We start from the raw sequence: 26,183 nt of genomic DNA on the forward strand, positions 1-26,183 counted from the left end.
CTGGTGACTCTTAGCTGGGGAGACCAAACAGTGGATTGGTGAACTAAATGTTCCTCTGTCTACAGTTGACATTCCTGTCTCAGCTGTTGTATTGCCACTCTGCGTTTCCACTGCAGCTCTGAGATGGTGCCCTCTCTGAGAAGAGAAGGCAGTGAACCAAGACGCGAGGCTTGGAAGGATGTGAGTACCACACCTCTTAAAACAAGCACCATCGCAGTGAAAGGCAACATGGCTGCCGCGCCTAGTCTGAGGTCATATCACTTGCACCTTCTTATGTATCCATGAACGAGGAGCAGGCACATTCCTTAAAACCCTTCCTCAATGTTTTTCCAATGCTTTCAGAGATTTATTGACACATGTGTTGCAATGGTGACCATGTTGATGACCACTTTGTTTTCACTCTGTTTCTTCCAGGGAGGAGGTGGAGTCAGATTTGACGTTCATGGGCCTCCTTATCATGGAAAACCGACTGAAGCCAGAGACGAGCCCAGTCTTGCAGGAGCTTAGCAAGGCCCGGGTCCGGATGGTGATGATAACGGGTATGTGAATTCATTCAACGGAAACTTAATGCACTCATGTATGGCCATGGTGGCTGGAACACGCACTCATGCAGAACAACTGGTTTCAATCATGTCATATATTTTGGAATCAGTCGATTGAAAATGATATGGTAAGACGAGTGTCTGTGGAACAGTACGATGTGTTAAAAACACCAGCGCACTCACCGTGTGTGTAGTCTACGCTCTGCAGCAAAGAGCCACAGCACACACAGTCCATCATGAGACTGGTGAGTGAATTTCCAAATGTGGAAACTGTGCAGCGCAGGGATTGGTTGCCATCTGCATCAGGAATATTTGCCCTTGACCCCATGGTTGTGTACTTTTCAGCATTGCTAAATACAAGGGAATCACCCTAATTCAAAGAAAAGGGACAGGGTGTCTATAACCAAACAACAAGAAAATATTACCTTTTCACCTAAAGTTATTAATATATATATATATATATATATATATATATATATATATATATATATATATATATATATATATATATATATATATATATATATATATATATATACAATTTTAAACATAACCGGTAGTGATCCAGACCCACCTATTAATAGGGAGCTGCTAAAATCAAGGATCTTGGAATTTAAAAAAAGATTCTTCTTAATAAATATAAATTGATAACAATCCATGAATAAAATTAAAAACAATTGAACCTAAATAATACATTCTTAATTATTCGAAAACCTGGAAAGCCATTGATTACAAAAGAACAGTTGTATATGAATATATCTGTGAATCTTTTTTCTTTACCACAATTAAAGAAAAAGTAGAAAAAACAAATGGATATGCATCACAATTGCCTTCCATACACGGAGCAAATTACATAAAGTGCTTGTGCAAGTGGTTTAAATTTTATCTACAAAGTGAATAGTAAAAATTTCCTAATACTTAGATTAACCTTTCAGAATGTAGTTTACAGCAAATAACAATAATTAAAAACACTTTGCAAATTAAAAGACTAAGAAAGCAATAAACCGTTGTGCTTAAACAGGTTCCTTCCAATTATCTATACCAAAAAGATTGTTGATGCGGCGTTTCGGTGAAAAAAATATATTTTCGTCACCTTCGTCAGGACAATTATTTAATCATTCAAACACAATCAATATCTTTAAATGGGCTGGACTTTATATTATATCCATTTCTCTCTTCCCAGCTGGAGTGATATCCTATCCACCTCTGTAGAGAGCGTCTTGTCCAACTGATAGATAGCCACTACTCAGTGGTTTAAAAGTTTAAACGTCGTAAACCATTCATATTGTCAGCAAATCGATACTATCCCAATATCATGCATAGTGGTGTAATATTTGATTGGAGAAAAGCAAAACAGAAGGCCTCAAAATATACTCCTTGTATACAAGCATTGTTTATATCCTGCCAAACTTTTCTCTTCTATTTTCTTTTTATTAAGATGTCGCTAATTTTTTCAATTAACTAGGTTTAAATGTACAGTCGAACCATTACTTGTGCATATGCTGTCCCTCTGCTTTCCCTCTCTATACAGTCTCAGGCCCTGAGGTCGTGTTTGGCTTCACTGTGTTCTATTAATGTGAAAGGGGTCTTGCTTTATGGGAACAAAATGTTTGACTAGTTAAGAAAAACCGGTAATCGTTGCAAGCATCATATTGGACAAAAACAAGAACTTAGAGCTTGAGGACACAATACAACAGATCAAATGACCCGATTGAAGCAATCGTGCCAAATGCACCTACAATAAAAAGATCCTATTAATTCGGTTATGATCTTGCAGGGGACAACCTCCAGACGGCGGTGACTGTCGCAAAGAATTCAGGAATGATTTCTCGAATGAGTAAGGTGATCTTGGTAGAAGCGAGTGACCCCGAAGGATCCACGCCTGCTTCCATAACCTGGAGATCCATGGAAGGCCAGAAGCAGACCAATGGGACCTTTGTGAGTATTACTCCCCTCCCTCCCACCACCCCAAGCAGGCACAAGCAAGAAGGCTGGGGCTACTCAGTGGCAGAACAAAGGTGGAAGAGGCAGAAAAGAGCTGCAAGGCTGCAAATCAAATCTTATATTACAAATATTTGTCCTGTTACTTTCTTTAAACACTTTTCCTTCTTGGACCTATCCCTCAGCAGGTATGTTTACATCTGTAACTCCTTAATAATAAAGAAACATACCTTGAATCTTGATCTCGCAAAATTTTTTTCTTTTCTCTTGCTTCTATATATTCCAAGGAGTCTTGCGTGTCTTGTTTTCTCTAAGTGTCCCCTTTCTCCATTCAATCTTTTTTCCTCTGCTCTGTCTGGTCTTTATCCGCCATATCCAACTCAAACTGCTCAGCTCAGTTTCTAACTTTCTCCTACAGTCTTATCCCTACAGCCAAACCTCTGTCTTAATTCTCTCTGACCTGATTGCTACGTTTATTAACTTTGTTTAGCTAAACTCTCATTCTTCCTCGGGCAGTAAAGGCAATATTCTTAACTGGTTTTCTTCTCACCTTACTGGTCGTTCCTTCACGCTTCAAAGGAAGGGATCCTTTTCTGCTCCCTTCTGTAGTCACTGTGCTGTTCCTCAAATGTCTTTCCTGGGCCTACTTTTTGTTTCGTTCTTTACTATTCTGCCATTCCCCATTATTTCTAAATATGCTGTTGATGAGCTCTTCTACGTTGATGGGTCTCAGATCTTCTTGTCTTTGTCTTCTGTTTTCTCTACTTCTCTACAGGAACGGGTCTCCATCTGTTTATCTGCTCTGGACACCTGGAAAGCATCTCATTTTCTGAACCTCAAACATGGGAAAATTCAGGTTCTTTTTCTCCTATCTTTTCTCCATCTCCCACTCCATCACCTAATTTAATATCCTTAATCCTCTGTGGAATGCAACTTGGACATAGTCCTCAACTTCTGTTGTCACTTACCTTTTCAGATTTCATCCCTTGTCCGGTCCTGTCACTTTCATTTGAATAACATTTGTAAACTCAGACTTTCCATCTCCTCCTCAATGAATGAAGCTGCTGCCTCAGGCTTTAGTCCTCTCCCTGTTAAATTATTGTGTTTTGTTGTATATTGGACATCTGTTGTTAAAGAAGTTGGGGAGGTCAGCCCCCACGCCCAATAGGTTTTGCCTCAGGACCTAGCCTAGCGTTTAAAGGGTTTTCTGACTTCGGTCTTACATATATTTAGTCTGTGAGTCCCGAGACGTCAACCCAGCTGTGCTTGGTTGTGATATTTATATATCACAAAAACTGAAGAACAAAATACTGTTACAGAGACGTAACCAAGGATGTTGTAGTAGTTAGGCTCAGATTTCACTTGAACAAAACCATTGAAATTCAACAGTTATATTTACCTGAGCTACATATAGCTTGCGCCCCCGCAATGCACTGCTTATAATCTGACATATTACATCATTCATGTCATGGTCAGTGACATCGCTGATGACATCTCAAATGACATCATCTAAGACATCATTCGGTGAGTGTCAGTGTTTCTAAATATATGGATGTGTGAGTGGCTATATGAGTCGCTTTATGGGTTTTCTAAGTGGCTTTGCTAGTAGCTATATGGAAAAGTGAGTGACTGACTGCAATGGGTGAGTGAGTGGGTGTGTGAGTGGTTGTTTAGGTGAGTGATTGGTTTTGTTAGTGACACTATTGGTGAGTGAGTTGGAGCATGAGTGGCTGTATGCTTAAGTAAGTGGACGTGTCAGTAACTCAATGGCATAATTTGTGGATGTGTAAATAACTGTATCGGTGAGTGGCTGTGTCATGGGCAGTATGGATAAATGAGTGAGTGTAGGAGTGGATGTACGTGTGAGTGAGTTTCTCTGTCAGTGACTGTATGGGTGATTACGTTTCTGTGCTACAGTCTGTATGTGTGAGTGTGAGGGTTTCTGTGTGCCGATATGTGTGGGTGTATGAGTGGTTGTGTTGAGTGGTTGTGTGGGTGGCTGCATGGGTGAGTGAGTGGGTGTGTCAGTAACTGTATCTGTTAATGAGTAACTGTCTCAGTGAGTGTTAATGGCTCACTTAGTGGGTATCTCATTGCCTGTGTGTGAGTCTGTGTCTTAGTCACTGACTTTACAGCTATATAATGTATGTCTTAGAGAGTGTTTGGAGCAGTGAGTGGGTGTGTTAGTGACTGCTTAGATTAGTGAGTGGGTGTGCTAGTAACGGTATGAGTGTGTGAATGGGTGTTCCAGTGACTATATGTGTGAGTAAACAGTTGTGTGAGTGTTTGTATGTGTGCGTGTGTGACAGAGTGTTTCACGGATAGTGTAAGGCTGTCAGAGAGTGTGTAAGTACTTGTCTAGATGATGTCATTGGTCATGTCACTGACTATGTCATGATTGATGTAATATGTCTCGACATAAGCAGAGCATTGCTTGACCGCAGATTATAGTTAGCTCAGCTAACTAAACCTGCTGAATTTCTCTGGTTTTCTATGATTAAAATGTAAGTCTAACTATAACGTCCTTGTAACTTTTTTTTCCCAGTTAATTTCTATGTTTTTTTTTAATGCAGCGGGGGGTTGGCTCCAGGGCCTGGCTTGTGGTTAAGCCCTGTGGCCAATACCCCGCATCCATCCTACTCCACGCTTGGCTGTGTTTGGCCACAGAGCCTGGCCAGCCCTTGCAGGCAACCTCCTGCACAATGTATGAGTGGGGGTGTTATGTGACTGGACCTGTGAGTGGGTATGTTAGTGTTTGAGTGGGTCTGTAACTGCATGCATCAATCTCTCTTAGTGGATCTGTATGGATCTGGGAATGGTTGTGGGAATGCCTGTGTGGGTCTCTGAGTGGGTGTTTGAGTGCGTATGTATGTCTGTGACAGGTGCTATGCATTATGGGCAAATGCGCGAGGGGCAGCTGCATGTCCCCTGGGCACCCAGTCTGCACTGGGACTGCGGGGGGGGAGCTTCAAGACCCCTGCTGGCTCCCCACCGCCTGCAGGAGCTGCCATTGCTTTCACACACAGGGAGCTGCTAAACATGCAGCTCCCTGTTGTCAGATTGGTACCTGAAAACTTCTGAGAATCCGCGGGAGTGCCAGGCCGAAGGTGATGCTTACTCCCAACTCCCTCACGCCACTGCGCCAGATTTCTCTTGCCTCAGTAGCGCGGGGGAAAGGGGAAGTGGAAGAGAAATACAGAGAGACTGCCCACACAAGATTCTTCACCTCGACTGTTCAGGAGAGACGAATGTTCTTCCTAAAAGATTTAAGACAACGTTACAAAGTTCCTACACTCATTTTTACTGTAAATCTAAATTTTCTATCACCCTTATCTCACCTGACTTAGTATGGGATTTTGCCTCTCTCTTGTAAATCTCTATATGTAACTCTCAGGCAAAAGGTATCTGAACATGTGGAATCAAATTGGTGAAGTGTCTGAAGGTAAAGATGGTACACAAGAATATATATATATATTTTTATCTACTTGTAGATACGGCTCAGCAGGGTACTTCACAGGTAACAGTATTCCACAATTTTCCAATGAACAAAGTCTATAATGCAGTTTTTCTGAAGATGCGCCAAAACAGGTCAGCAGAGGGCGCTCAAGCTTTACCTTAGAACCTTCCACTCAGAAATAGGAATTTCACATCAATAACGAAAATGTCTTTACTGTATGCTCATTTCTTCATGAGCAAGATTCCATAGCGAGATGGCTCTAAATAATATATTGTACCAGTCTAGCAGAGTTACAACAAATAAACAAGTCTCTGAGGGATTGTCTGTACACTCGGTGAGAAAATATATCCTCTATAGACTTCAATTCAAAATAGAACGGTCTCACCAAATTCACGTCTGGAAGGTGAGTCGGATGAAGAAACTGCAGACACCTCAGCTGACAAACTGGAGAGTTTCCTGACTGGAAAACCTTGATACGCTGAGGCAGCTACCAGCGCATAGCGCCGGCTCCGAATTCCGAGTGACAAACGAGATACAGTTCTCAGAAATGCTGCCAACGGAACTGCGAGTCACAGGGAAAATATATTTATGCCTGGAATTAATTACTGGATAACTAAGGTAACACTAAACTGAGAGGAGCGCGAATAAGAATCCGCCTCCCGCTGAAGGACGGTTGAAGTGCGGCGTTCTAAAGACGCTCGCGCTTCAAAAGCAGCTGTGCCTGTCATCACCGCAACCACTAGAGCGCTCACTGCGAACGCAAACAGTGGCAACAGGGATGTGCCTGATTTGGCTCCAACGATAGTTAGAGACCAATGCACACCAATCAAAAGCGGTGTAAGGGGTCTTTGACAACACCAGACTCTTGAAGCGGGGAGAAACTGCTCGTGAGTAACCAAACTGGAAACCATTCCTGACAGTACCCCCCACCAAAACCCCCTCCCTAGGTTTTTGTGGGTAGGTTTGATGAAACTCTCTCACCAATCTTGGAGCGTGGACATTGCAGCTAGGCTCCCAAGATCGCTCTTCAGGACCATAACCCTTCCAGTCGACCAGGTAGAAAACTTGACCTTTCCTGATTTTGGAATCAAGAATTCTTTTTACTTCAAATTCCTCAACTGAATCTACCAGCAAAGGAGCGGGTGGAAGTACCTTACGTAGATTAGGAGGATGTTTCCTGATTAATGATACATGGAAAGTGGGGTGAATCTTTAAAGTTTTGGGTAACTGTAATCTCACACTCACTGGATTTATCATTCTGATGACTGGGTACGGTCCCACAAACCTGGGTTGAAACTTTCGATTTCCACGCAAACGCATATGACGCGTGGAAACCCAAACTTGATCCCCAGGTTCAAAAACTGGACTCTCCTTGCGACCCTTATCTGCCTGCCTCTTAAAAGCTGCTTTAGCCTTTTCCAAATTAGAAGAAGCAACTTGATAGGCCTGTTGCAACTTCTGAATGACCTCCTCGGCTGCTGGTACATCCATAACAACCCTTCCCACTATCATGTTGGGATGCCTTCCTGAATTCAAAAAGAAAGGGGAAAATCCCGTGGCAGAGTGTACTGAGTTATTGTATGCAAATTCCGCTGTGCTAAGCAATGAAGGCCAATCTCCCTCCTGTTCCATAAGATACAAACGAAGGTACTGCTCTAGATCCTGATTAACTCTCTCCGTCTGTCCGTCGGTTTCTGGGTGATAACCGGTGGACAGACGAGAGTCAACTCCCAACCCTTTTAGGAAAGAGCGCCAAAATCGGGACACAAATTGGGGGCCTCTATCCGAAATGACCACCTTCGGAATTCCATGCAGTTTGACCACATGTTGTACAAACAAAGAGGCTAATTCTGTAGCATTAGGGAGATCTTTTAAAGGGACAAAATGACTCATCTTGGAAAATTGATCAACCACCACCCAAATAACTGACTTCCCCTGACTGGATGGTAACTCAACAATGAAATCCATCGACACAGTGTGCCAAGGGTAAGGAGGTACTGGTAATGGCATAAGGAGCCCCTGTGGAGATTGTCTAAGACTTTTCCCTTTTAAACACTGTTCGCAAGTGGCCACATACTGTCGAACCTGAGCTTCCATGCCGGGCCAAAGAAAATTCCGCTTCACCAACTCCAAGGTCTTTACCACTCCCTTGTGTCCAGCCAATGGCTGATCATGGAACATTTGAATGGTTTCAACTTGAAGCTTTTCTCCAGGAACGAATCTTTTGTCTTGAAAAAACGGTTTCCCATCCTTCACAGAACGATTAGGACCTTCAGATTCCCAATTCAAATAATCTTCTTTTTGAAATTCCAATTCAATCTTTTCTTCCAACTCATCTATTACAGAGACAGCTACGATCTTCTCCTTTGGAATCAAATATTCTTCAGGTCTTACTTTTGGATTTTCTCCCACATTTAAACGAGAAAGAGCGTCAGCTTTCCCATTTATCACTCCAGGTTTGTAAGTGAGTACAAAGTCAAAATCAGCAAAGAACAGCGACCAACGTAATTGTCGCGGCGTCAGGGTCCGAGCAGATTTAAGGAATTGCAGATTCCTATGGTCGGTAAACACAGTGACAACATGTCGGGCCCCTAGTAAATAATGTCGCCACTCCAGGAAGGCATTTCTGACTGCCAACAATTCCTTGTCTGCTATGGCATAATTGAGCTCTGCGGGGGACAGTTTTCGAGAATAATAAGCAACTGGATGGAGCTGCCCAGTTTTCTTATTACGTTGAGATAACACTCCTCCAATAGCCAGATTAGAAGCATCAGCCTCCACAAAAAACGGTTCCAAAGGATCTGGGTGTTGCAAAATTGGTGCTGTGACGAAGGAATCCTTGAGAAATTGAAAGGCCTTCTCTGCCTCTGGTCCCCACACAAATCTTTCATTTTTTCGAAGCAATCGGGTAATTGGGCTCACCTTTTCGGAGAAATTCTGGATGAAACGCCTATAAAAGTTGGCAAATCCCAAGAAACTTTGGATTTCTTTCACTGTACTTGGAGCAGGCCAATCACGGATGGCCTTAAGCTTAGAATCGTCCATGGACACTCCGTCGGGGGAAAGAATGAACCCCAAAAATTCAACCTTGGTTGTGTGAAACACACATTTTTCCAATTTTACGTAAAGTTGATTTTTTAACAGGCATTCCAAAATGGCTCGAACATGTAAAACATGCTCCTCAATGTTTTTGGAAAAAATAAGAATATCGTCTATATAGACAACTGCAAATCGGTCCAGGAACTCTCGAAGGATATCATTTACGAAATGCTGAAAAGCCGCAGGAGCATTGCACAACCCAAAGGGCATCACCTGGTACTCAAAAAGCCCAAATCGGGTACGAAACGCCGTTTTCCACTCATCCCCTTCTGCCATCCGGACCAGGTGGTAAGCCCCCCTTAAATCCAATTTTGTGTAGACATGGGCTTCCTTAACCTGGTCCAAAAGCTCCGAGATGAGAGGCAACGGGTACCGATTTTTTCTAGTCACCAAGTTCAAGGCCCTATAGTCTATGCAAGTCCTCAAGCTCTTGTCCTTCTTCGGAATAAAAAAAAGAGGGGAGGAAACTGGAGACTGGGAAGGTCTGATAAATCCATTTGCCAAGTTCTTGTCTAGGTACTCCTTTAAATGTAAATTTTCAGATTCGGAAAGAGCATAAATGCGACTGCAAGGCAGAGAGGCTCCAGGTTCCAATTCAATGGTACAGTCATACTCCCGATGAGGAGGAAGCTTTTGCGCCTCTTGCTCGTCAAAAACAGCTTTCAAGTCTTGATACTGCACGGGGATTTCTGGAAGTTCCACCAAACAGATCATCTGTGGTTGGTTAGCCAAACAATATGATTCACAAATTTCTTTCTCTTGAGGACGAGGATGGAAACAATGTTCTAAGCAGTATTCCGAGTCCAAATCCACAGTTCTTTTTGCCCAATCTATTTTAGGATTGTGTTCTGTTAACCAGGGCAAGCCCAAAATTAACTGAAATTGTGGAGCGTCTATTAAACTGAAACAAATGAAACTGCAGTGATTTCCAGGCCCGGAAACCGTAATTACTTCGGTATCAAATATGATCGGACCAGATGACAGTTGAGTACCATCGACTGCCCGCACAGGCTCTGGTTTGATCTTTCTTACAAAATTTATACCCAGACTTTTTGCAAATTGAATATCGCAAAAATTTCCGGTAGCTCCAGAGTCAATCATGATTGCTACCGATGCACATTGATCTTTTCCAAATTGAATTCGGCAGGAAAGAATGAGATGCGGAGCTGCAAGCTGCATGGTATTGGACAGGGACTGTTCAAATGGAGTTGACTTAGATTCGGCATCCACCAGAGCAACTCCTTCTACTGGTGGAGCTTCTCTTTTACCCATGACGATGTCTTGGGTTTTGGGGGACACTCTTTAACAAAATGGCCTGAGCCTCCACAATACATACATAACTTCCCGACTCTTCTCTTTTCTCGCTCTTCCTTGCTCAAGGGACCACGCACTGTTCCAATTTGCATCGGTTCTTCTACGACTGCTTCATCCTTTGGTTTTATTCCTTCAGAACGAATCCGGTCAAACCTGGGAGGAATAGGTCGATTTTCCTTTCGCCGCTCGGAGCGCCTCTCTGATTGTCTCTGATCGATTTGAAGAACCAGGTCAATCAACTCGGAAAGATCCGTGGGTCTTTTAGGAATCTGAGCTAGGCCATCTTTTAGTTCATCTCTTAGACCTCGGTAGAAAATCGCTGCTCTCTTCTCTGTTGGCCACTTAGTTTCTACTATGAGTTTGTTGAACTGTGCTAAATATGCCACTAGTTCTCGATTCCCCTGTTTCAAATCGAGTAGCTCATTGTCTGTGGTTTGAGAGATCGCTCTCCGATCAAAAATCCGTAAAAATTCTGTCTTGAAATCTTCAAAGTTGTATAACATGGGATCATTGGTAGACACAATTGGCAAAGACCAAGCCGCGGCATCCCCACTCAGGTACGACAGCATGAAAGCCACCTTTGACTGATCCTCTTTAAATATTATTGGTTTACAAAGATAGTGCAACGAGCACTGTGTGACAAAAACCTGTGCCTTATTTGGGTCTCCCATAAACCTTTCAGGTGGGGCTAACGGAATAGTTGGGGACATGGCATGCACCACCTGAGTAGTAAGCTCAGAAGAAGATGGAGATGGATTAAAGGCTTGCGATTTCTGACCCCCAAAATCAGGTCTAGGGCTTACTGTGAGTTCATTTAACCGTTGTCGAAGAAAACTAGTTTCTTGATTGGACCTTCTAACTTCTTCTCTGGTCTCAATCAACTGCTTCTGTAAGCCTTCCAGAATAGACCCCAGGGCCTTAACGTCAAGACCTTCTGCCATGACACCCAAGCGGAAAGCAATCCTCTGGCACTTCAATCTGTCAGATTGGTACCTGAAAACTTCTGAGAATCCGCGGGAGTGCCAGGCCGAAGGTGATGCTTACTCCCAACTCCCTCACGCCACTGCGCCAGATTTCTCTTGCCTCAGTAGCGCGGGGGAAAGGGGAAGTGGAAGAGAAATACAGAGAGACTGCCCACACAAGATTCTTCACCTCGACTGTTCAGGAGAGACGAATGTTCTTCCTAAAAGATTTAAGACAACGTTACAAAGTTCCTACACTCATTTTTACTGTAAATCTAAATTTTCTATCACCCTTATCTCACCTGACTTAGTATGGGATTTTGCCTCTCTCTTGTAAATCTCTATATGTAACTCTCAGGCAAAAGGTATCTGAACATGTGGAATCAAATTGGTGAAGTGTCTGAAGGTAAAGATGGTACACAAGAATATATATATATATTTTTATCTACTTGTAGATACGGCTCAGCAGGGTACTTCACAGGTAACAGTATTCCACAATTTTCCAATGAACAAAGTCTATAATGCAGTTTTTCTGAAGATGCGCCAAAACAGGTCAGCAGAGGGCGCTCAAGCTTTACCTTAGAACCTTCCACTCAGAAATAGGAATTTCACATCAATAACGAAAATGTCTTTACTGTATGCTCATTTCTTCATGAGCAAGATTCCATAGCGAGATGGCTCTAAATAATATATTGTACCAGTCTAGCAGAGTTACAACAAATAAACAAGTCTCTGAGGGATTGTCTGTACACTCGGTGAGAAAATATATCCTCTATAGACTTCAATTCAAAATAGAACGGTCTCACCAAATTCACGTCTGGAAGGTGAGTCGGATGAAGAAACTGCAGACACCTCAGCTGACAAACTGGAGAGTTTCCTGACTGGAAAACCTTGATACGCTGAGGCAGCTACCAGCGCATAGCGCCGGCTCCGAATTCCGAGTGACAAACGAGATACAGTTCTCAGAAATGCTGCCAACGGAACTGCGAGTCACAGGGAAAATATATTTATGCCTGGAATTAATTACTGGATAACTAAGGTAACACTAAACTGAGAGGAGCGCGAATAAGAATCCGCCTCCCGCTGAAGGACGGTTGAAGTGCGGCGTTCTAAAGACGCTCGCGCTTCAAAAGCAGCTGTGCCTGTCATCACCGCAACCACTAGAGCGCTCACTGCGAACGCAAACAGTGGCAACAGGGATGTGCCTGATTTGGCTCCAACGATAGTTAGAGACCAATGCACACCAATCAAAAGCGGTGTAAGGGGTCTTTGACAACACCAGACTCTTGAAGCGGGGAGAAACTGCTCGTGAGTAACCAAACTGGAAACCATTCCTGACACCTGTGTGTGAAAGCAATTCTGTTTCCCTGCTCACTGCGCCGGACGCCAAACACCGGAGGCTCCTCGCCGTTATTCCTACCTCAGGGGCACCTATCGAAGTGCCAGGCGCTGGGTGGACTCTTCCCCTGCATTTAGGACTGTACCTACTTGATAAATGGATATCCACACCTGGATGGACTTTTGCCTAACCTGCTTATACGAATTGCATTTCATCAACATTGTAGACACATATGCCATACTGAAATGGTTCGTACACACAGAACCAATTTCATCTAATCATTTCAATAACTGGAACTCTCCGATGACAAGATTTTGCTGCCCTGCAGAAGTCCATTGTTTATTGGATGAAACGCATTGGCTGACTTTTATGAACAATTACATGAAGCAACAATAAATGAAGAAACACTACTGGAGTGTTCAGGAATTATTGATATAAAGCCATGAAATATTTAAGTGCTAATGTTCTTTTTGGCTCCTATGTGGTGCAACTCTGGTCTGTGTATGTATCGTTAATTTTCACTAGTAAAGGAAGCACTCTGTGGATGGAAAGTGCATACAGAGAAGTGCAGACAGGATATGAAATATTATCCAATATTCGTATTAACTGTAGGGATGTAACGGTGGGGGTGCTGTATTTGCCTTCAGGTCCACTGCCCATTTTCATGTTACGTTGTTTATATCTTTCAAAGCCTGTGCATTGTGGTTGAATCCATCAATGGGTGCAGACGAGGTGAAGACAAGTCAGTGTATTTGTTTCTCTCTCTTGTCCCATTCCCCTTTCCCCCGCTCTTCTCCCGACCGCCGTTGATATCCTTTTCATGGTCTTGAGTGAGCTGAGGGAAATGTGGGTTCTAGCCTCACTCCCATGAATATCTTGGGGTGGATGAGAGAGATGGAGATCCTGCTGTGCACGCGGGCAGCATACAGGTCTCACACTGCACTCCACGCACCGCGAGAACAGTCTCACCGAGGTGGGTACCTCAGTCACAAACCCCAGCAGTGCCATACGAGGGCTCATGGAAGAGGCAGGTCTGCTGTATCAGGCAACACCTTCAAGCTCTTGTGCCACTACTCAGATATATCAGGGCAAATAGAAGCTGAAATGAAAAGGTTGGCAGCTATGGAAGCAGTCATGGCCGACAATCCATCTGACCTCTGCCTTGGTGTAGGATAGCCTGAGAGAATATTTATAATGTAATATGCTGTTCTTACTATTAGCAGGCACGTCTTTTGTCTAAGAACATCAGTAACACCTCTGCTTCTTGATAATGGTATTTCCAGACGCTGATTGCATCAATGTCTAACCATTTCTAGCTTCCCCCAGTTGAGGTTAGCAACCATTTGATATAGCTGGATCGTAATGTGATGCACTACGAGTACTTTCATCGGACTTCCTGTACTATAAATTGGGCTTTTCTTCTTGGGGCTTGATTTTCCGCTGCACTTGCAGGACCGGTCTTCTGTCTGAGCTCCTGGCACCTGCCTGCACTGGGGGGCCTCCTCAGCAGCCCCTCTGCCGCCTGCCAGCATATGAGCCTCCCTACACTCCTCATAGCCCATGGCTTTGACCGTCTTGTAGGGCGCCTGCGTCTCTGGGGCTACCTTTCTGATGAGAATGGCCAAGCTTAAGAACTAATCCACAGAAGATCCAGGAGACCCCTCCATGACCCCCCTAGCAAGTCGGTCTCTCCACTGCCCCTAGAGGGCCCCTGAAAAACACTCCCAGGCCCTGAGTGCCAGTTAGAATCAAATTCCTTCAGCCCATACTTGCAGTGGCATCAGGCCGCTTGACCTTCCAGCTGGGAATTCCTTCAGTTGCATCATTCCCAGGTCCAATGAAGCCTCAACAGTCTGTCCTTGTGCAGGGCTCTGTAAGTGGGGTTGGAAAGTTCTGAAAAGTGGGCACTTCAGCCCCGTCCTGTGGTTCCACATCACTCCACCCCTGCTGCAACTCTTCTGCACAGCATGGCAGTCTGAAGTGGTTTATGGAAAGGCCTTTCCTGACAGCCTCAACCACTACCCCAACTGATACAACTGTCTAATCCATTCTCATTTCCACAGAATTTACCATGAGTGAGACTCAAGTAGGTGTAAATACATTCATTAGTTTGGGAAATTTTAAGAAAAATCGAAATTTGTATATATAGGGACGCAGATCATCGCAGAGCCAGCAGTCCCTGTGTTGAAATCTGATTGGCTGGCAACATTTCAACCAGGAAGTGTTGGCAGCCATCTTGGGACTAGGCTTGAGCTGGGTCCCACAAAAAACGTAAAAGAATGGGGGGCAGGGTAGGAAAACCCTGGCCCCCCTAGGACTGGGGGAGGGGTTGGATGCATCCAGCCCACAACACGGTCGCGGAGACTTAAACACCTTTGTCCCTTGTTTGACCATTATATGTATGTGTTCTTTGGTGGTTTGAAAGTGTGGATGGTTAGAGTGAGTACGAGTGTGGATGCGAGAGGTTAGTACAAGTATGTGGTGAATCAATAAGAGTTCAATAGAGAAAATCGTGTATTGTGTGCAAAAATGTTTGACATTTTTCTCTTGAGGAAATGTATAATACACACGTCAAAAAAGAAATATAGAAAAAATTATAAATATGTATGGGTTTTAACTGTTTTTTGTTTTCAAAACCTTTATTGACAAATTCAGCATCATCAAAATACAATTGTGCTTCAAATCAGAGCTTCGTACACATTTGGCCACTTGCGGAATACACCACAATGAGGAAAAAAACAAACAATGAGAGAAACGTTATCTTGTTCAATCAGGCAATAGCACCATTGAAAATACACATCCGTAGGATATAGTGACAGCACTATAGGAGAAGAAGCAGTGGTTTTTAACTTTTTTGATGTAAACAATTAAATAAATCGAGATAAAAAAATGTTTTGCTCAAGTAGCATTGTTGCATACATCATGTCTTAGATAGTATATTATTGACCCATTGGAGCAGATTTAGCCCTAAAAGAAAGAAATAAGAGGTCAGGTGGGAGGTTTTGATAGTTTGTTTGGTTTGGTTTTGTTGTCCCCCTTTTCTACCAGACCTACAATTGAATAATCAGAGGGGGTTCCTTTCTTTAGGACTGGTGGAGGGGTTCCACAGGGGGTTGAACACGTTTTTTGCAGCAAAATCGCAGGTGGATCTCTGCAGCCCTGGGCGCCACCGCCCCCTCGGAGCTTTAATATCATTGAATGCGGGAGGGCACGTGGACCCCCCTGCAGCCCCAGGAACCGCCACCTTCCCGGGGCTTTTCTTTAAATGAATGAGGGGGGCTGCGTGCACCTCCCCCCACACACAGCCACGGGGACCGCCACCTCCGTGGGGCACTTTAAAATATGGATGCAGATGGGCCTGCTTGGCCCATCCGCACTCAGGAACCACCACCTTCCCTGAGCCAAATTGAAGAAAGGACCCCCCCTCCTGGAGCCATACAGGGCTCTGGAGACTACTCCCCTTTCACCCCCAAGGCTGGGTCCTGCTATGTCCCTTAGTGCCCACCCCCGGGACATAGCTGTTTGCTGTGAATTGGCGGGAGTTTTAACGGCTCCTACCGAGCCACGACAAACACTTCGCTGTCACCAAACAAAAGCAATGAAAATGCTCTCGCTGGCTGATATGTGCCCCTGAGCGAGGAATAACGGCGAGGAGCCTCCGGTGTTCGGCGTCCGGCGCTGTGAAACAAGCTTTGAAAGATATAACAAGAAGTAAATCGTTTATTTTTTAGGAATATTTCCATACACTGTTTCTACTGTGGCATCTGATATACCTTGTATAATTCTCTCTCAGTGGTTGCTGACAACTCTGAGTTCCTAAAGCTCAAAAAACTTAAATGCTCATAATAAACTGATAACCCTAAGTATAATATAGGTTTTTATATCTAGAACTACCTCCAGCAGGTTAGAAATAGATTCTGTTTCCTGAGTGAGTATCTGTAAACATTCTTCATTTGCTGCAGCATGCATGCACCTCCCCACCACTGATAATATCTTATTAACAAATGTGATCAAGATATATTAATAAGATCTATACTCACAGGGGACTCAGTAGGTCCTCCTCTGAATAGGTGCAATAGAGAGCAGACTCCTAGAAGGGATGACTCCAAATCAAAGTCTAAACCCTCCTCTGTCCCTAATGCTTGTGCAAAATGAAACTCAATATATGAAGAGTGCCCTAAATGTGCTGAGGCTCCACCAAAGGTTGTACAAGTCTGGGATCTGGCACAAAAGATTATATCAAATCTAAGATTTTTTTTTAAAGTATTGCGGTATTATTTTGGTAAACTGGCATTTAATGGGCAATATTCTGGCGTAATAGAGTCTCTTAGCCTCCCCCGGATTATGACCTCTCGCTCCCATCAAGCACCACTTGAACGTACGACGCAAACCCATACTAGAGAATGAAAATGTACGAGCGAAGATCGCGCAAACTCGGGCTGGGGTCCATGTGGTGTGGGGATGTCCTGCAGAAGGTACAAAGTAAGGCAATATCAGAGCTGATGACTGTTCATCACTCATAATATGCGAACACCCCACAGGGAGGTGGACCATGGGCATGACTTTCATAACCCTTTGTAGTAATGGAGATTCTGTCCTGTAAATCCAAGGGTTCCACCAGCACATCCTTCACCTTCACCTGGGGTTGGAAGGGTAACTCTACATACAAGTAGGTCAAACTTTAGGCAAGTAGTTGTGTACTCTGTATAACCTGGAAGTAACCTGTGCCTTTCCTTTAGGACAATTACGCCAGCTTTGGCGAGTTCTCCGGCCCGCTGGACGAGCGGAACTACTACCACTTTGCCATGAATGGGAAGTCCTACCAGGTCATCCTGCAGCATTTCAAGACCCTTCTTCCGAAGGTAGGTGGTCGTTGCCGCAAACTAGTTCTTCTACCTCAGACCTCGATATCTAATAACTTGATACTTTCAAAGATCAAAAAGTCTATTTACAACTTGTTTAGTATGACATGCAAAAATCATACATTTTTAAAAGTGCAAAAATAACATATTCTATTCTAGCTTCCTAAGGTGATGGTTAAGGAGGGAGGAGAATCTTCCATTATTTTTGGCTATGAAGGTGGCCCTAGTTACAACAAAAAAATGCAAAAAATGAGCTTGCCTTTTCAGTGGCAAGCACTCTTTCATGACCGAACCATGAGGTTTGTGCCAGAAGGCCTGCTACATGTTGGTAAATTGAGGCCATGACTCATGAGGTACCTTCTCTTGACTTGAGGTAAGCAATTCTAGAGTCTGGAAAATAGAAATGCAGAAGGCAGGAAAGTCAAGCTTCAAAACGAAATTATTCGTTGAGTATTCAGTCGTTTCTAGTCTGCACCTCCTGAGGTCAGCCCTGCATCATGGGACAAGTGGAGGTCCCCGCCCGAACCCCGCTCTCCGCAGAGGTTTGGGTTCCTCTAGTGATGGACCACTCTTTCTATTGAATATCAAATCCCTCTTCTGACCCTGGCAAAGCTGTGGTGAATCCAGGAGCAGAAATGCTGACAGAGCGGTCTCAGGGCTGGACAGGCCTTCGTTCCACCGGGCATTGCACCGATGGGCTGGTGCCCTTGGAGGCAGAGGGCTGCTTCTGGTGCCTGTCACTCTCCCCAGCTCCATGAGGATAACTGCAGCAGGCAAAGGAGGCTTTGAGAAAGAGAGAGAGAAAGAGAGGGATGGAGGGAGAGAGAAGGTAAAAAGGGAGAGATCAGATGAGAGAAGGAGAGAGAGAGAACTGATAGATGGAAAGAGAACTATTAGACGAACCAGCGAAGGGAGTAGGGCTGGGTTGGTGACACGTCCCTAGAGTGGCACAATTTGTGCTGCAGCCTCAGTGGACCCTCTTCAGCCCTAATGTCCCAGGTACCAATTTGCTAGGCACTTACAGGGGTGGCTGAATTTGTGCCAATCATAGTTTTGTGAAAGAGATCTGGCCATTGGGAACCTGGTTAGCAGGGACCCAGTGAACTTTCATACAAAATCTCATCAGGAAAAAAGTGAGGTCTAACCATGTCAAAAGAGGCACTTTCCCAGACCCCTTCAGATGTCTTGCTGTTCCATCAGCTTCAGGAAGGGCCACAGATGGTTTTGACAATGTTTGTTTTCTTTAATCTTGTTAGCCTGTCTCTTTGGGATATGCATTGCACACCACATTATCAAATGTTAAACTTCAGAAACAGTTTGATATGTTATTGATTCATTTTTATTTCAATATTTTTGATTCTTCCATGATAAGAGATGTGATGAATTAGAAGGTCATTGTCACGCCTGCCAGTCCGCCAGAGAGCGCACAGACAATGCGAGCCCATTCCGAGATGGTTTAGCGCAACGGAGCATGTGCGAGGGGATCGGGCAGGACATTAAAGCCAGACCTCCCCGCTACACTACGCTTGGCGCTCTAGTGTTCTCGTCTCATTTTCGACGCGTCGCTTCCGCCTCGCCTCACTTCGCTCTCACCTCTGTTTGCTTCCTGATGTGGGCATCGTTCCAGAGTCTACTTTTAGCTTTCTGCCTACGATTTCCTGTGAGGCTTGCCGACTCGATCTGCTAGCCTGCGAGTCCTGTTCTTCTGATTTGAGCCTCTCTTCCTTGGAGGCTATTCCCTCGGCATTCCGCCATCACCCTTTGCGGGAAGTTCCGAGGCTCCCCTTTTTATTTTAAAGTCCTTTGTCAGGGCCGGCTGTCTTCTCTCCGATTCCTCAGGGGGGGCACCTAATCCGCTCTCCTGCGGTTCCGCCTTTCGGCCGGACTACGGTTCCGTTGAACGGCCGGACTTGTGGGGAGTGGTTAATAGGGCTTCCTGGGGGATTGTGGGAGTTGTGGTTTGCTTGACAGGACCATTCCCCTTATTTTTTGTTTAATTATATCCGTTGTGTTGCTGGATTTCCTGGACGCTGGCATTTGTCACAGTGCAAGGGTTAGAAGATCGGGTAATGCGCTTGTAGCGCACTATTATCATTTACCATTTTTCCCGTTTATACTGATGGTGTTGATTCTTATGCCTACTGTTATTGCAGATACTCTATTTGCTTTGTTCGTATAGTGCTGCTATCCTACCACGCAGTTCAGCCTGTTGCTTTTAGGGGTAAGCCTGGTGCAGATACCTATTCTTACTCATTGGTGAATTGGACACCTGGTAACCGCTCAAGAAGCCGTCCCTAGATCCGGCCTTATTGAGGAACTTTAGGCCTATCTCCCTCCTTCCTGCCCCTGCCAAGATGCTTGAGGCGCATCTGAATTTTCATCTGTCCTCCTTCCTGGAATCATCTAAATACCTTGACAACACGCAACATGGCTTCAGAAAGCACCACAGCACTGAGTCCGCTCTCACTTGTGTGGTCAATAACATCCCACTTAAAGTGGACTCAGGTCAAACCACGGTCCTGGTTTTGTTGGACCTCACGGCCGCGTTCGACACCCTCTCCCCGGCCATTCTTACATCTCGGCTGAGGGAAGTTGGTGTCAGGGGAACGGCCTTGAGTCTCCTCAACTCTTTTCTGTTGGACAGGGAGCAGAGAGTGATGCTGGGGAACCACCTCTCCCCTGCCAAGTCATTGCAGTTTGGGGTGCCACAAGGGTCGGCCTTAAGTCCGACCCTATTCAACATCTATGTGGCTCCCTTGGCAAGACTAGTAAGATCTCAGGGGATGGAGGTGGTATCCTATGCAGATGACACTCAGATCATGGTGTCACTGGCTCACTCTTCTGTTAGGACATCTGCCGCCTGTTTCAGGGTATGCATGCAGTGTGTGGCAGACTGGATGACTATAAATTCCCTGAAACTGAACGGAGAAAAAACGGAGGTGTTGATCTTTGGGAAGGACCAAGATGTTTGGTCAAGTGAGTGGTGGCCATCTTTTCTTGGCATCTGCCCCACCCCCTCCCAATCTGCCAGAAACCTTGGCGTAATTTTCGACACCTCGCTTTCCATTTCCCTCCAAGTTAACAGGACCGTGGCCACTTGCTGGGGTGTGATTAGGATACTCAATAAAATCCGTGGGTATCTTTCCCTTCAGGCTCGTAAGCAGGTTGCAGTTGCCTTGGTAGGATCGAGATTGGATTATTGCAATTCCCTTTATACGGAAGTCAATAAAAGCCTTTTGCATCGATTGCAGGTTGTGCAGAATGCTGCAGCTCGTTTTGTCTTGGCCCTTCCTAAAACCTCTTCTGCCACTGCAGCTAGGAAAGAACTCCACTGGCTACCGGTGCAGCACAGAATCTCTTTTAAAACTCTGTGCTTAGCCTACAGAGCTGTGACAGAAGGTTCCTCCAGCGCTATGGACTTGCTCCTTACGCGTTATGTTCCTACAAGAGGCCTTCGTTAGGCGGGACTCTGTCAATTGGTAGTCCCGCGTGTCAAACTAGCCAGATGGGGAGCCAGAGCGTTTTCCGTGGTTGCCCCTCAGCTTTGGAACTCTATCCCTCTTGATATAAAAACTCTTCCCACAATTGAGCTATTTAAAAAAGCTCTTAAAACCTGTCTCTTCAAGATGGCCTACCAATGAGAGCATGTTGCTGAGTGTACTGTAGGGGGATTAGCTGATATATTTGATTTAGGCGCCTTGACGCCCTTGGGGCTAAGTCTGCGCAAGATAAGATCCTTTTCATTCATTCATTCATGGTAGACATAAGCTTTATATTACAGCAGGCCTTTTATGGTACCTAGACGCATTGAAGGTTCGGCAATACTGTTCTCATAAGAATATTGGTCACATCTCGTCAGAACCAGGTACATAGACAATACTTGTGGAGAAAGGTTTTACATGCTTGTTGATTGTTGTTGTACTAACCAAGCCATTCCTTTTAGTGCCAGCTTCCGCCAGAGAGGGCGATCGTCCAAGAAGTCCAGTGTCTCTTCCCCTTCTTTCCTTATTTTGTTCTCTGCTTTCCCTCCACATCACCATTGCGTTCTAGTGTTTGATAGGCACAATAGGTGTAGGGGGGACGGGTTGGGTCTGCCTTCGGTTCCTGGCACTCCTGCGGAAACGGCTCTTGGCTCCTTGCAGTCATTTAAGTAAAGAGAGCAGGAAAAATAAGGAAATGTTGATAATGTGGGTAGGGGATTTTAACCCTAACCTGCGCTTCTAAATTCATGACGAGCTGCGATCCCTGGGGCGCCTCAAACACGCCACTAACACTTCTTAGACAAGCCCCTAATGGAGATGCCCTGAACAGAATAGTTCTATGCAAAAGTTTGGTTTTTGTTCACGATTGCATCTACCTCAAAATGGATCCAGTCCCAGCCTTGGTAGGAACAGGTCCTTGCACTACAGTTGACCCTGTTACTTCCTAAGGACATAGTACCTATTCTTTAAAAGTGTGAGGCGGTTACAAGTTGCGTAAGCGAAGATAACCCGCTTCCCCTGCGATTGTCAATAGACCTTGTTAATAAAGCTGCTCAGGTCACACACAACATCATCAAATGCACACGGAACAGGGGAATGTGAATTAAGTGGAACCAGGTTGACCGGGATCTATTCACGAGAGATTTAGTGGCAAATAACTAGGGAAGAATGAACTTCACTTTACAGCAAAAGGGTTCCCCCGGGGATATTATCCAGGCATTCACCTCCTTGAGCGTGTACATTGCAACAAAGAACCAAGAGTAAACCTGTTGAGCGAACTAGCCCAAGCTTGAGTAATCAAGCATGCCCTAAAGCCCATAGACGTCTCAAGACAGCACTTGAGAAACGTTCCCGGGATAATCTTTAAATATAGAAGGCCAAGAATTCTTACAATCGTTGTTTCTCCCCTTCGGTCCCTTCACGCGCCGCCTACTCCTCTGCTTCAGTAGCGGAAGGAAGCCAGAAACACAGAGGCTTTCATGCCTAAGCCAGTCACAACGCTGCAATACTGTGGTTTGGCGTTCAGACGGGGAATGGGAGGCTGGGCATGTTCCTCGGTGGAGAACATGCAAAGTGCGCATGACCAAGGGGGCCGACCAAGCAGTCATGCGCACTTGGTGTGCAAACCGCCCATCCCCGTTCTAACCCAGCCCGTAGTGAAAAATAAAATTATAATAACAATGTTATTATAATTGTATTTTTCTGCTGCACTGCTCTTAAAGTAGTTGGGCGACGCTACTCCGCCATAGCGGAGGAGCCGCCACTGCAAAGGAACAATTGCAACCAGAATGGCAGACATTAAGACCAAGGCACGCGAAGACCATGAGGCTGTCAGCAACCTTCAGGATCCCCGCGCCTTCTGGAAAGTTGCAAACGTTCCCTTTGTCTCGATCTATGCCACGCTGCAGATAGACGCCATTATCCCTGTCGACTCTTAGGTAGCACATTTTTCTAAGATTTCCGACCCTAGCATCCCAACCCAGAACGCTGTTTTGGAGTAAGAATTTCAATATGATCCTGAAGCTGCTGTCAGTCTGAAAAGTGGGTCCCTGAAAAGCGGGGGCTTTCTGACACGCGGCTTGGGTTTAGCCCATAGCTAGGCACTGTGTGGCAGAGTTTCAACCTCTATCTCATTACGCAAAAATACGTGACGACTGAAAAGGACAGCAGACACCTGGCACTTATGGACCCAACATGTGCCCTTGACACCATCCAACAGTCCCAATGTTTGGGCATCAGGGAAGAAGTGAGAATAGATGGAGCGGAGGTTGATTTACTTTGCATTTTGCATGCAGTGTCCCCAAGATTTGCTACGGTGGGGACCGCACTCTTGCGTCCAAAATTAACTCTGTAGTTGGGGTTCGCCAAGGTTGTGTACTGGCCCCATTTCCCTTCCTAGTATACATTAATGGCCTTGAAGAGTATCTGGGTGATAGAGGTGAAGATCTCCCCAAGATTGACTCCCACTTGGTACCAGTACTGTTGTACGCGGACGACGGTTCGTGTAGCCAGAACTGCCGATGGGTTAGAGATCCTCCTGGTCAGGGCTTAAAGTGTGGAAAAAAACTGTTGGTGCTCTGAAAGGGGCGTGGCACATTTCTTAAAGGGTTGTGGCCTATCCGATTAGGGCTGTGGTCTAAATCAAGATAAGTAGTGTGTACTTAAGAAAATCATAAAGTCGCATCCAGCAAAGAATAATAAAATTGGCAAAATAGTATATTTATTAAGTATAAGCCCTTGTCACTCACAAACCAGACAGTCAATACACAACCAGGCAGAGGCACACAGAAAGGTTGAACAGGAAAATAGCTACTTTCTAAAAGTGCTATTTCCAAACTTAGAATTTAAAAAACATCTTCACTAAAGGATGTGTTATTAAATTCTGAGTTCAAGGATACCAGATTCCATATGTCTGTCTTCCCGTTAAGGGAAGATATGCAGGTAAACATGTCACACAGCATTCCCCATGTTATCCTATGTGCGAGATAGCCTTTCAATAGTGAAAAACGAAATAGGCAGCATTTCACTATCAAGACATGTTACCCACACTAGTAACACCAAACAAAAACCGGGACATTTGCTCACCCTACCTTTGACCTTTGAGTCCCGAAAATAGAGCCTCCTAGAGCCCTCTTTCGAAGCCCCCCAAAAAACTGGGGGGCTCAGACCCCCTTCACACTTAAAGCCCTGCTCCTGGTGCCTTTAGCATCTATCTTTATGGATGAACTGGGGCTTAAGACAAACCCAGCAAAGTCATTTACAATGAAGTCTGGATCTGGGCGCTTTAAATCCCTGAAATTCAGGCTGTCGCGGGCAGAGATGATTAAAGTCCGGAATTTCACTTACTTGGGAATCCCACTCGAATCTGCTTTTAATTCGAAGTTTTCAATAAAAATTAGGGTCCTACAGTCTCAGAGATCTGTCAACACCATTTTTCGATTTTCTAAAAACTTGGGCATAAACCCGTAAAAGAGCGAGTCCACGTTTAAAGGAGTAAGGACCTCTCTATTCGCCCTTTTGAAGTGGGAGTGAGGGGTGACGCCAATGGTGCCTCCTCACAGAAAGAGGAAAACAAATTTACAAGAAGGCTTCTGGCCGTCCCCCAAATGGCTCCTACAAGCTTCCGTCACATCAAAGTGGGTCTCGGCTTCGTAGAAGCCCACGTTCGATTGCAACCCCAGTTATGCTGGTTTGGATTATGGAGGGTCCCCGAGGCGCACGGTTACAGAGCCATGTTGTCTGATTGTCAATGCTCTAGATAATGCAAGACATCCTGGGGTTGTTTTATGTAAAATACAGTTTTAATTACCTGGGAATGCCAGAGCTCTTCTCAGACCCAGAGAACTCTGTGCATTTGGCCCCCTCTGCAGTTATAGAATTGTTTTATAGACTGTTTGTCTGTGCCCCCGGCAAGTGTTGGTAGAAGGCCCGCTGGTATCATCTCCTGGAATTGAATTGTGAGCCCTTTGCCAGCATCAGACCCCGCCTCCACCCTATTACCGATGAGTTGCAGAGACTTCTCTAACTTCGCCTCCTGTATCCCTTTCCCACCCAAGGGGCGTGGTTTGCGTCACTTCCGCCCAGCCCCTGTGAGGATAACTCTGCACAAAGCACACTGCACTTATTTTATCCTTCTATCTGTTGTGCACAGGAGACGCCTCCTCTTCCCAATTCTGCATGAATTCAGGACAAGATTGCATAAGGTGACTTTTGCTTTTTCACAGCACCTCGGGAGCCCTGCTGCCGAAGGCGCGCCAAAGGCAAGCACATCTGCGCCCAGCGCAAGAACCCCTGGACCCCGCGAACGCCACAACACCAGACTCCGCTATGACGCCAGCACCCTCTACGCACTCAACGCCGGCCAAACCCACACCTGCTTCCAAGCCGCCCCAAAACTGACTCACGGACCTTTCTCCTGCCACACCTGCGCTTCACCTGCGACAGAGCCACCAAACCTCCAAGGACTGGACCCAACCACCTCCGCTGTATACTCCTCAACACCCGCTTCGCACGCAAACACGCCGCCGAGCTCTGGGATCTGCTTGACACCTCCGCCCCAGATGTGGCCTTCCTGACCAAGACCAGGTGGAAGGACTCCTTGGCGCCCGACATCGCCATAGCCATACCGGATGGCTACAAGATCACCCACAGGGATCGCACCAACGGAATCGGAGGAGGAATAGCCATCATCCACAAGTCCACCCAAGTAGATGATCCACACCGACCCCAAAACCACCTTCAGAGGAACACTCATCTACAGACCCCCCGGACCCTGAGCTCAATTCAGCGACTCCATCGCCGACCTCGCCAGCACCCACGCACTCGCCTCCACGGACTACATCCTCCTTGGAGACCTGAATTTCCACCTCGAGAAAAACGACACCAACTCCGCCACCCTGATCAACTACCTCGCCAACCTCGGCCTCGGACAACTCGTCACTACACCCGCCCAGCCAAGCTGCTGGCCACACGCTGGACCCTGTCTTCTCCACAGGCACCCATGTCACCTTCGACTACACCACCGAACTCCACTGGACCAACCACCGCTGAATCCATTTCACCTTCAATAAACCAACCACGCACCACCACACCCAACAGCTACCTTGCAACTGCTGGAGTAAAGTCACCAAAGACCAGCTGATCACCACCCTCGCCCAAAACCCACCCACCGACCCCCACCAACCCA

At 45.5% G+C, this 26,183-nt stretch overlaps 1 protein-coding gene across 1 annotated transcript in view; it reads left to right on the forward strand.

The window, feature by feature from the left end:
- Positions 1 to 26,183, forward strand: part of LOC144791841 (putative cation-transporting ATPase 13A4) — a 350,880-nt gene that overhangs the window by 255,764 nt on the left and 68,933 nt on the right. Inside the window, exons 18-20 of the mRNA XM_078666620.1 lie at positions 415 to 539; positions 2,320 to 2,480; positions 17,394 to 17,516. Coding sequence (XP_078522746.1) covers positions 415 to 539; positions 2,320 to 2,480; positions 17,394 to 17,516 — 409 coding nt within the window. The remainder of the gene's footprint in view (positions 1 to 414; positions 540 to 2,319; positions 2,481 to 17,393; positions 17,517 to 26,183) is intronic.

This window comes from Lissotriton helveticus, chromosome 11 (genome assembly GCF_964261635.1).
Source record: "Lissotriton helveticus chromosome 11, aLisHel1.1, whole genome shotgun sequence".
In the NCBI taxonomy this organism is placed as follows: domain Eukaryota; kingdom Metazoa; phylum Chordata; class Amphibia; order Caudata; family Salamandridae; genus Lissotriton; species Lissotriton helveticus.